This window comes from Delphinapterus leucas, chromosome 19 (assembly GCF_059928025.1).
Source record: "Delphinapterus leucas isolate spDelLeu-1000000601 "Yukka" chromosome 19, BTC_Dleu_Yukka2, whole genome shotgun sequence".
In the NCBI taxonomy this organism is placed as follows: Eukaryota; Metazoa; Chordata; class Mammalia; order Artiodactyla; family Monodontidae; genus Delphinapterus; species Delphinapterus leucas.
The window spans coordinates 57,465,488-57,477,851 of record NC_143147.1 but is presented as its reverse complement, the minus strand read 5'-3'; the positions used below and the strand labels follow the sequence as shown (position 1 = coordinate 57,477,851).

Genomic DNA, 12,364 nt, shown 5'->3' with positions numbered 1-12,364 from the left:
CAGGTGGCCGAGCAGCTCTCCCAGTTGTCAGGAAGGAGACTCCTCTGGGGCCTGGGCAGGCAGCCCGCGGGCACCCAGCAAGGGCAGCCTCCTCTGTTCCCCCAGCACCGCGTCCTCCACTAGCCCCGACAGCTGGAAGCTGGGAAACTCAAGAGAAAAGCCCAGTGGATTCAACAGATCCCTGCTAGCATGTAGCGTCATATCTTAGAGAGATCACCCTTCACGTGGATCTTCCTGCAGCCAGCTTAGGAACTGCTGTCGTGCCAGGCTATCTTCCAGGTGGGCACCCCCGTTTCTAACTTAAACACAGACGCCATCGGAGGTGCTGTGCTGCTTCTCTGCACTGTAGCAGAACACTGTTCCAGGACCCAAGACGGACGGCAGGAGTGGATGGGAGGGCGAGCTCACAGCCTCCATGGCTTCAGTGGAGCACACTTCACGGGACGATAAAACCTACTGGGTATAAACGCCTGCTTGGAGGGAAAAGTGGGGACAGTCCAGGAAGCTGACCCCACCATGAAACGAAGATGACTTTGGCAAATCTAAGTGTGTTGATAACACTCCTGGAACACGGAAGACCCGGGCTGAGCCTCCTGTCCTGGATGTGGTGAGGGAGGCTCCCGCTGCCCTCTGACAGTCAGCATGGCCTAAGCCACCTTCTGCAGCCAGGCAAGCAGATGCGGTGCTGCTGAGAGAGGGAGTGGGGAGGTGACCACAGTGCTGCAAACACGGGGCCGAGACCTCGTGCTTGATACCCTCCAACACTGAACACATCCGCCAGCCCAGAGGGCAGCAAAAGGCCACAACTGCACAGGAGCTTGAGGGGAGAGCAGCCAGCAGCCCCAAGACCAAATGCATGCTCCAGGAGCCTACTGGTCCGCAGACACCCTGGGGAGGGCTGGGGTGCCCAGGCGCACCAGGAAGGTCAGCAGATCTGCCGGGAGGACTGCGGAAAGGGGTAGCCAGGCGATTAAGTTTCTCTTCACCCCTGAGGCTGGGAAAGAACTGGGTTTTGAACAGGTCAGAAACCCAGGACACCTGGAAGCAGGTCTCTCCCAGACCCAGCAGAGGCCACCCACCCGTGGATAAAAAGGCTCAGTCCCAGGAGTGGAGACCCCACACCTCCTGGCACGCCTGCTGCCACAGCCCCCGGACGGTGTGGCCTGGCCTCCAAGGGAGCAGAGAGTCATAAACAAACAAAATCAACCATTAATGCGCTTACGAGGACCCAGGACACAGAGCGAAGTGGCAGCTCTCTAGAGATGCCGGAGGAAAGGACAGAAAAGAGGAGCTCTCAAAGGTGTCCTAGAACACGGAGGAATGGAAAGCATAACATCTAACTTCTAACAGCAATGGCGAAGACGAAAGGGGTGGTCACAGCCCACAACTGAGTAAATGAACTGGAAGGTCGAACTATAATATTCAAAGTTACAGAGAAACAGAAATCAAAAGGGAAGTGAGCAAACTGTAAGACCCAACATTCAAACACGAGAAGCCAAAAGAAGAAAACAAGCTAAGAGAAAGAAATTAAGAGCCAATATAGAAAAATTCATCTCATTGGAAAAAACCTTGAGTCTGTACTTTGGAAGAGCTCGCCACGTTCCAGAAATGATTCCTGACACACACAGAGAAATTCCCAAATTCCAAGAAGATGGAAAAAATCTTATAAATCTTCGGTAAAAAACATATTTTAAAAACCAATAAGTTCCAACTGACACAGAAAAAGCATGCAACAAAATCCAACACCTGTCCACGATAAAAATTCTCAGCGAGTGAGGAACAGAGGATGACACACAACGTGAAAAGCTACTGCTTCCTCCCAGGTCAGGAGGAAGTGAAGATGTCTGCTCCATGTGCATGGAAGTTCCAGCCAGAGCAATAAGGCAAGAAAGGCAAATAAAAGGCCTCCAGATGAGAGAAGAAGAAATAAAACTGCTCCCATTTGCAGATGATGTGATTGTCCACCTAGAAAACCCTCAGGAATCTAATCTAAAAACCTAGAACCAGTGAGTTCTACAAGATCAACACACGGAATAATCACATGTCTGTATACTAACAACGAACACAGAAATTAGAGATATTATGTCCACAAACAACTGCTCCAAAGAAAATGAAGTATGTTGGTGCAAACTTAACAAAATATGTACGTGATCTGTATCCAAAAACCACAAAATGCTGATGAAAGAAATCAAAGACGACATAAGCAAATGCAAAACACATTTTTAGGAAAGGCCACAGACACCCCCTTCTAAGTAGAATTTATTTCCTGATGATGGTGCCCAGATCACACAGCGTGGGTCCTCTGTCTGAAGGCCATAGGCCAGAGCCCCGCAGGCCCCTGTGGGAGGCGCCAGCCCCACTCTGCATGGGTTTCTTCTGGGGCAAATCCCTGTGTCCCTGAGCTTTCTGCTTTGCCTCCTGGGCTTGGAGGGACTGTCTCTGTGGACTTCAACTTCCCACAGGGGATGGGTGTCGACCTCCTGCTCACCCGAAACACTGCTGACAGACACCTTCTGAGATAATCGGGGTCTTTGTGTGACTTGCTTTCTCTCCAAAACAAATATCCTTGGACACATCTGGGACTAGGAGTGACACTGAGGTCACCCCGGGAGGCCCTTCCAACACTCTGGACAGGCACTATTGGCCCCCAGGCAGCAGCTTGCAGGACAGCTACTAAGAGCACACTCTCTGAAGGGCTGCACTACAGTGATGGGCTCTGAAAGTCAATCTGTAAACAGACTGAGAAACTCAGAACATTGCTCTCCATGGAAATGACAGCCAACAGGATGGCTGGGTTCCAAGATAAGTATACAGAAGTATCTAATTCAGTCTAACGGAACCATTTAAATTGAACACATAAACCCGAACTCCACTCATTCATTTAACAAGTATCTATTAATACCTACTATTTGCCAAGTTCCAGGTGCTTCAGAAACATCAGTGATAAAACAGGGCCTATTCCCTCCTGTGTGCAGCTGGCATTCTATCAGGGAAGGCAGACAATGACGATAATAAAGAAGGCAGTATTGAAGGTGATAAATGCCGTGTGCAGATCCGAAGTGCTGGGGGTGGGAAATCCCAGGCGCAGGCAGGCCCCACCACTGCACAGAGGGGTGAGAGCATCACTGAGAAGCCGGAGGGGATGGTGTGGTGGGTAAGGCAGGTGCATGAGAGAGAGAAAGGGCAGGGCCCGAGGGCGTGGGCTGCAGGAGGTGAAGCGGCCGCTCTCAGGGGAGGCTAGGGAAGCAGCAGAGGCACAGGGCCTGAAGTCACCTGAGCTCTGGCTTTCGCTGTCTCTGTCTGTTCGCTGCTGTATCCCTTGCACCCGCTGCTGCACCTGGCACATCCAGGTACCGATTTGCTGAATGAATGAACTCCAGTCCCAGGAGCAGCATGGGAGCTGGTCTCCCCTGATGTTGTCACTCCTAGTGAAATGTGTTCTGAATCCAAACACGGGCACCAGACTGCATCCCAGGTGGCTAACAAGTCAAAATGCAACCTCGATGCCCCAGCAAAGGGGCCTCATGAACCCATTCTTCATGCAGAAATGGTCCATTTTGATGTGCCATCTGTGGTTGTGCAGCGCTGGCATCACTTCCGTGCTGAGACAGAACACAGCGGGCACACTCGCACCCAGCCTTCACTGGAGACCACAGCCATCTTCTTCCCACACGTACACACTCAGGGGCCAAGGCCTGTTCCCCACAGACCCTGCCACCATCCTCACACCCCGTTCCCAGACGGGGAACGCCTCCTTCATCAAGCGACCAGAGGGCATCGTCAGGGTTGGGGCAAATCAAAATCACAGGCACCCAAGGAGACAGTGAGGAGAAGGCAGCACCCCTTCTGAGATTTCTGGACAGAGACACTTGGCCCAACACCGTTACTCAGTTTTAAGGGCATTCTACAAAAGTGCCTGGGAATCTTCGAAAACATCAAGATGAAGAAAGTCAGGGAGGTGCTGTGGAATGCTCCAGAGGAGGAGATGAAAGACTCCCAGGTAAAGGCAACATGGGTTCTGGGGCCCTTGGGTGAAACGTGAATGAGGTGAGCACTAGTATCAGCCACCTGTCAGCGAGACATTCCTGCTCTGGGTTGGAGGAGACGTTCTTCTTTACAGGAAACACACACGGAAGTGCTCCGGGCTGATGGGTGCAATGCTGGCCTTCAAAACAGAGTTTTTGGTACTATCCCTGCCACTCTTCTCAAAGTTGGAAAAAGGAAAATGGGCAAAAAGATGTAAACACGTGTCACGAAAAGAGGAAACTCACATGGCCAACTGACGTGGAGTGAGGCTGACCACAGCTCGAGATCAGGGGGCACAAATCAAAGCACAGAGGGGATCCACTCTGCTCCCACCTGCTGGACAAGATTTAAGAGCCTGAGGACACCCAGTGCTGGGGAGGCTCGGGACCCACAATGACCTGCCAGAAGGGATGGACGTCTCCAGCCACATGACAGCAGCACAGCTCCTCTCCCACAGACGAACCCGCTCATCCCCTGAGTCCTGGATGCTCACTTCTGGGTGTGAACACAAGAGGAACTCTCATACGTGTACAACAGGGGGTGCGTGCAAGAACGTCCACAGCAGCTATTCACAAGGGCAAGAGCGTGGAAGCGGCCCAGGTGCCCGTCAGTAGGAGCATATGGGTGAATACACGCAGTGTGTATGCCCAGTGGAATGTTGTACAGCAGACGAATGAATGAGCTGCAGACAATAGAGAAACAGAATGGAACAGAAAGTCTGGAAATAAACCTACACTGACATGGCCAACTGATTCTCAACAAAGCACGGAGGCAATTCAATTGAGAAAAGAAAGTCTCTTCAACATTGGTGCAACTTAATATTCATATGAAAAAATTAACGCCTGCTTCCTACCACATGAGACACAGAAATGAACACAAGGTGGATAATGGGTCTAAACATAAAAGTAAGAAAACAAGAGAATAACTCTTTTAGGGCAAGCAGAAACTTCTCAGAAAAAAAAAATTTAACTATAAAAGAGAAAAATCAATAATTTGAACTTCATCAAGACTTAAACTTCTGCTCATCAGAAGACACCATTAAAAAATGAAAAGGCAAGCCACAGACAGGGAGAAAATACTCAGAACACACATCTGACAAAGGACTTGTATCCAGAATACACAACAAACATTCACAACTCACGAATAAGACAAACAACCCATTTTTTAAAAAATAGGCAAAGATTTGGACATCTCACAAAAGAGGATTTATGAATTGCCCATAAACCGATGAGAAGGTGCTCAACATCACTAGCCATCAGGGAATGTAAATGAAAACAAAGGAGACGCACTTCACATCTGCTAGAATGGTTGAAACCAAGGCTGACCCATCAATGTTGGGAGAAGGTGGAGGGACACAGAGCGGCCATACTGCGCCCGCCAGGTCCCTTCACCTGCGATTCCTCAACTCCGCCCCTCGGTATCTTCCCAAGAGAAAGGGAAACACACACTCACAGAAAGACTTACATCAGGATGTTTATGGCACTTTTATTGAAATAACAGGGGACTTCCCTAGTGGTCTAGTGATTAAGAATCCGCCTTCCAATGCAGGGGAAGTGGGTCCAATCCCTGGTCAGGGAACTAAGATCCCACATGCCGTGGGGCAACCCAAGCCTGCGCGCTCTAGAGCCTGTGTGCCACAACTAGAGAGCCTGCGTGCCACAACTACTGAGCCCGCATGCTCTGGAGCCTGTGCGCCACAGCTAGAGAGAGAAGCCCGTGTGCCACAACCAGAGAGCCCTCATGCCGCAACTAAGACCCGATGCAGCCAAATAAATTAACTAATTAAAAATAAAATAAAATAACCCAAACTGGCAACTGCTCGAATGTCGACCAGCAGTAGCACAGAAACTAACTGCGGTAGCTTCACACCACGGGTTAAAGCACAGAGCGACCCACCACCCCTCACAGTCACGGGGGACCATGACGTGGCGTGGAAGCTAAACACAGGTGTCACACCATGTGGCTTCACTCACGCTGTCTGGAAGCAGCTCTGGATGACGGAAACATCTTCCGCCCTGACTGGGCTGTTAGTTATAGGGGTGTATAAAAGTGTCAAAACCCTCACATTGCTCACTTTGTACACAGTTTTCACACTGAAACCTTGCATTTCACTGTATATAAATTTTACCTCAATTTAAAACAACAGGATGAACTATAATGACGTGCAACGACATGGATGGACCTTAACAATTTAAGTTTAAAAAGTTCAAAAATATTATATACAGCCTGGTACTCTTTTTATAAAGTTAAACACAACTAAGAATTTTTAACTGATTTTTCTCAGATTTGCATAGATACCAAAACGCTCAGCAGGGGGTGAGGACAGGGCATCGTGTGGCGGTTGCCAAGGAGCAGAAGTCAGCATAACGAGGTCGGAGCCGGGAGCTCACGTTAGCCTCGGACAGCAGGCTCACAGGTGCCGAGCATTATCAAAATAAACATGCAGGCACAGTCACGGACACAGAAGCAAACAACAAGACGGATGCATGGACCAGTGACGAGGAGGCGTCCTGAACCCAGGGTCAGGGTTCATCCAGTTTTGTGCCCCTGAGACCCTGGGACCTAAATTCACAAAGAGGAAAAAAAATCACCATGGAAACTGGAAAACAACGACGATAACTAAAATTTCTGCTCAGAACTTATGGGACACCCCACAGCTGTCATGAGAAGAAAACGATTGCCTTACATTGCACTTCAGAGAAGGGAGGGGCTGCAAGCAAGGAGCTCGGGGTCCAATTTAAGGTCAGAGGTCGAGCACCAGGATGAGCCCGAACACAGCAGAAGAAACAAAACCACAAAGATGGAAAATCAAAGAAACAAAACAAATAAACGTAGAGGAAAAGGAGCCCAAAGGGCAGTGGTCAGACAAAAGGAGTGTAGCCCCACCCTGGAGGAGCCCTGCACCCCCAGACCTGGAGCAGCGCCTCACCCCCAGACCTGGAGGAGCCCAAGGGAAGACTGCATACAGATAAATGTTCTCAGAGTGCCTTAAAGTCACTAAAAAGAAAATCTCTAGTTGAGTATACACTACATATACAATCATGTGTTCTTTCCTCACCCATCATAATCATGTCATGTTATTAAAAGTTCTTTATCCGCATTACAGTAATTCTCTCATGATTGACCACAATTCACTTCACTGTTAATCTACTACCCAGTATTAACTTGTTTCCATTAACTAATTTTCCGTCATTATAAATAACACTAAAGCCTCTTTGTACATAAATCATTTTCAGAATTTCAAGGATACCTAGAAGTGAAATTCAGGGTCAAGGGCACAAGCATTTTTTTTTTTGCGGTACGCGGGCCTCTCACCGTTGTGGCCTCTCCCGTTGCGAAGCACAGGCTCCAGACGCGCAGGCTCAGCAGCCATGGCTCACGGGCCCAGCCGCTCCGCGGCATGTGGGATCTTCCCGGACCGGGGCACAAACCCGTGTCCCCTGCATCGGCAGGCAGACTCTCAACCACTGCACCACCGGGGAAGCCCGGGCACAAGCATTTTTAAAGTTCTTAATACAAAATGCAAAATTATGCTGTCAATGCTACCAGTTCACATTGCATTTCCAAACACTGAGTATCTACATTTGTAGAGAACTTTGTTAATTTGATTTTTAAAAGTAGTATCTCAGTTAATTTAATTTGTGTTTGATCACAAACGATGTAACATTTTTTAAAGGTCATTGTTTGCATGTCTACCTCTGAGAGTATCAACTCCTGTCCTTTCCTATTTATCTACCACTCATTTTTCTTTGTGTTTTCTCACCAACTTGCATGAGTTACTTCTATTTAAGGTTATTAATCTTTTAAGCATTGTATTTGTCAAGACCTTCCTAGCTTATCTTCACTTTGTTTATATGTTTCTCTGCTGTGCAATTTTGTGTTTATATGTAACCCTATTTATCAAAAATCAGTTCCCTCATTAGGTGCTACAGCAATTAAACAGCAACAACTTATCAACCTTAAAGGCCGATTGTAACGTATTAGAACAATGATTTTCAAGAACCACACTAAAATGTAATACCTCTTAATTATTCGAAACATATAGTCACACATTTTAAATAAAACAAAGAGTTACTTACCGAATCCAAAAAGCAAAGGTAAGATCCTGAGCTCTGTGCTATGGCTTGATTTTTAGAATATCCGACTGTTTAAAGAAGAAAAGGAAAAGCTCTTTTAGAATTCAATTTTCAATGGATTCTGTTTCATAAAATTCAGTGTGATGCACACAGTAGGAAAGCTAGGAACATTCTGCACCACCAACTAAAAAATCAGGCCTCTTTAGAAGAAACTGATGGAGTAAGTATAATGATAAGAGACGACAGTCCACCCAGTACCAGTGTTAAAGCAGGATGTGCTCACAGGAGGAAAATAAAGTCAGCAAACATTTATCCAGTACAGCACTAAGCTAAACCCTGGGGAATACTTTTAAAAAACAAAGTTACAATGTCCCTGAATGGAAGGGCTTGAGAAGAACTGGCAGGAACACTTTCTATAAAGTCTCTGTTGATAAAAGTCACGATATGGTTACCCGGCAGTTGGGGCCACATACACACATGCGATCAGCTGGTAGAAGCTCACTGGACTGGACACTTCGTGGGCAGTTACCTGAACACATATTTCAGTGATGAGGTACAGGCCCTGTCAGTGTCCACTGTTCCTGCACATACTGAGACCCCCAGCTCTTCCGGGAGGTACAGACCCTACTTCACCAAGACATGATCGGCACAAGAACCCCTCTTGGGATGGAAAATATACCACGCGTATGAAAATACACAAGGAGGATGGACAATCGTGGCCGCACGCGGCGTGGGTGCCCCTTGCACCGCCGAGCACAGGGAGCAGGCACCATGTGGGGATGGCACACGGAGCACAAAGGCAGCAGATTCACCTGCGCACCTGGAAATCAGGGAAGCGGTTTCCCTTGGGGAGGGGGGCTCCTGGGCCGGTGATGTCGCTCTTCATCAGGGTGCTGGCTGCACGGTGTGTTCAGTTTGTGAAAATTAATTGAGCTGTACAAAGATGATAGGTGTACTTTTCTGTATGGATATTATATCTTAAGAAATGTTTTAGAATCCTTGCCTTCAGAGATTAGACCTGAGTTGGAAGGAGAGGTAACTGACAACCTATATTAAATGCCAAATGAACGGTGGGAAGCTCTAGGGAGGCTTATGCAGAGAAGACGAGACCACGGCAGAGGGGGCCAGAGAGATGACGCAAGTTTACATTGAGAGAATGGGGTTCCGAGTGATGAACTGGGCAGTGAGCAGCATGGGGAGAACCGGCAGCTTTCAAGGGAGGGCAGCCAGGATAAGCCTTCCGAATAAGGAACAGAGCGCAGAAATGAACACACAGCAAGCTCGGTCTACATGCTGAGGGCGGGGCAGGTTAGAGGAGGCACTTAGTCCAAAAGAGGGGACCAAGGGGCCTTCGAGGGGCACAATTCCCACCTTCCCTAGAAAGGAAATTCTGGTGCCTGAATCGTATTACAGAGACACTTAGATTTGGTGCCACTGAGGAAAGTCGCACAAAGCAGAACAGGTGTGGGCAGAGTTAAAACAATAAATCCCTCTTACTCAGAGCTGAGACAACCCGAAAAATGTTGGTCCCAGGGGACACCAGCAAAGTGTCTGCCCCAGGCCTCACCCCAGGTGCTCCCCAGTTTTCCGCTGTAAGGGGAACAGGAAGAGAAGGCAGGTCCCTCCTGTTACTCAGCCACTTTCTGGAACAAACCACACTGCAACCAGAAGTAAGGACCTTGGCCCTCATGCAGGGCCTCAAAGGGTGTGACCTAGAGCAGTGCCTTTGGCTGTTTTCACATGAGGTAGCACCTTAATTTCCAGCATTAATCCTAGAGCTTGGCCAACCCAAACCAGTTAGCAGGACAGTCACAGATTTCAAAGAACCACAGGTATAACAAGCAAGAGAAGGAAATGCACACAAGGGGAGACAGGGGCCTGGCTCCTGACCCCTTGGGATGGATTAGCAACTATAGGTAAATCTCCATCATCACCACAAAGCAAGGCAGGCCCAGAGAAAAAAGCTCATGGAATCAAAACGAAAAATGGGAAAAGACACACTGAAATTAACAGGAGCTGTGTTTAAAAAGTGGTTTTATTAGCGTTGGGTTTTAGAAGGGGAAATATCAAACCCAAGAATTTGGTTAATGAAGGAAAATGCATCTACTAAGGAAGCTGAAAGTTTCTCACGATGAATCTTGTGTTTGGCAAAGATAAGGAATTTGCTTTAATATTATTGCCTTGAAAAGTCAAATGTTTGTGCCAGGGCCTGATGTTTGGGGAGGTCTGTCCCTTTGTGAGGGGAGTCGGTTGTCATGGCCACAGCAGGAAAAACTCCCGCCTCGGTGCGATATTAACATTCCTTACTCTTGGAGAGAAGAGGGTGGGATTGTGTTTTATTTCAATTTTAGCAAGTGACCACATTATTAAGAAATGTTTTGCTCTATTATGATATGAAATAATAGTAAATGAATCTTAACCCAATTTAAATACCCAACACTCCTGAAAATAGACACTTTGGATCTACATTATCCAATAGTCGATATAACATTTCCTATTTAAGAAAATATTGTTCTAGGAAAATATGTCCTTTCTGACATAATCCAAATTAACTGTTTTATTATGTGTAACACAGGATTCCCATGAATTCGCTTGCTTTATCCAACTTCAGTGAGACAGCAGAATCATTTCTTCACAATGTTACAATTTACTTTTTTATTATTTATAGAATACATACAAATATGATATGGCTCAAGTTATATCTACTCTTTAAAAAGTGTTTTATGAATGATAAAACTTTCTTTTAAAGTGGAGATTAGACAAGCAATTGCAAGTCATCAAAATGCCTTTAAATTACTTTTGTTCAACTATGGAAGATGCGAAACATCTTAATTAAAGAATATTTTGAAAGGTTGCTCATAGTAGTTTCAAAAACCACCATTTGTTTACACACATTTCAGAAGCAGGTTGAAATGGATGTCGCACAATAACTGATGTATAAAAAATTTTCTATTTCAAACAGACTAAAGATAATGAAAACAAGAAATAATTCGGGGGAAGATACTAAAAATATGCATGAGATGGAGGAGGAGGAAGACAATAACAGAACAGCTGCTAAGACTTCTCAAGGGCCCACCGTGTGTGGCCTCCTCTGGAACCCGGCACACATCAGCTTGTCTTAAGCCCTCCCGACACCCACACTGGCACCTACTGCTACAGCCTGTTCACAAAGAAGGAAACGGAGGCGCGGGGTGGGTGCAGTGGACCCAACCCTGCAGCGGCTCCAGAGTCCCCTCGCTCGAGCACCTGCCCCATCGCCCATCCTCGGCACCTCAGAGGCTGCACCAGAAGGCAGGACCGTGTGCTGCCCTCACCCACCACAAGGCACCTCTGCGTGGGGTCACTGTGCGATGTCAGAGAACACGGTCTTTCCACAGGAACCTTCTAAAATAGCAGGGAAAAGCCTTTCTTCTTTTAAAAGACCAAGATTTTAAAATTATTTCTGATTCAACATTTTTTTCTAAAATATTTTAGACAATTTTCTGCTTTCCCAAGTAGAGCGCACTGGCTGCTGTTTGTGAGGAACGCAAGGCAGGGCAGGGGAGCAGTTTCTGGGAGAGAAGTCTCTGCTTCGTTCTCTGAAGCCCAACTATTTCTTAGCCCATTTTCACCAACATCCACCCTCTACCTGCCCCCCTTCCAAAAAAAAAAAAAAATGCTGGCAGGAAGCTGCAAAAGGTAAAGTGAAGGGCACCTGCCCTGGCTGCCCTCGGTGGGAGGAGATGCACTTAAGCCCCTCGTGGAGAAGCACACTATCTTACTTGAGGGCCAGTGTTCAGAGATGCTTAAATCTGTTTGAGGACGGGCCCCAGAGAGCTCCGATCCCAGCTGTGCCATCGAGGGGGGCAGTGTGAACTCTGAGTAAATCAGGACTCAGGCGAGACCCACGTGAGCTTGCAAGGTGCACAAGCAAGAATCAGCAAGTGAGACCCACTGAGTCCCCCGACCACCCAACACCAGCAGAAAAGAGCAGAGAGAAAGCGGGAAGATGAGAAGGGGTCTTGGAGGACAAGAGGCATCTAGAAAGAGTAGAACTGTCTCTCCCGCTCACACCTCTCCCCTGAGAGCTACCTTGAATGCTTCAATCCTATGCCACAACCCTACTGACCCACCCACCCACCTATAAAGGATCTGAGTAGCTGCGAGCCTTTGTTTTGGCAAGTCACCCGCTGGGTCCGAACAGGATCTCATAGCTGAGCTAACACCCCCCTGGATCTCATCTGAGGGGTATTCCAGAGGGATCTCAAACCTTCAGCTGTGTC

The 12,364-nt window shown here is 47.5% G+C and overlaps 1 protein-coding gene across 15 annotated transcripts in view; it reads right to left on the bottom strand.

Moving 5' to 3' along the window:
* The window catches only part of QTGAL (queuosine-tRNA galactosyltransferase), a 128,824-nt gene that overhangs the window by 87,773 nt on the left and 28,687 nt on the right, over positions 1 to 12,364 (bottom strand). For all 15 annotated transcript variants that reach the window (XR_016389025.1, XR_016389026.1, XR_016389023.1 and 12 more), the window contains exon 5: positions 8,106 to 8,170. Coding sequence is in view for 8 of the 15 variants with exons in the window: in XM_089901478.1 (XP_089757604.1) it covers positions 8,106 to 8,170 (65 nt within the window). In the remaining 7 variants the exon portion in view is untranslated. The remainder of the gene's footprint in view (positions 1 to 8,105; positions 8,171 to 12,364) is intronic.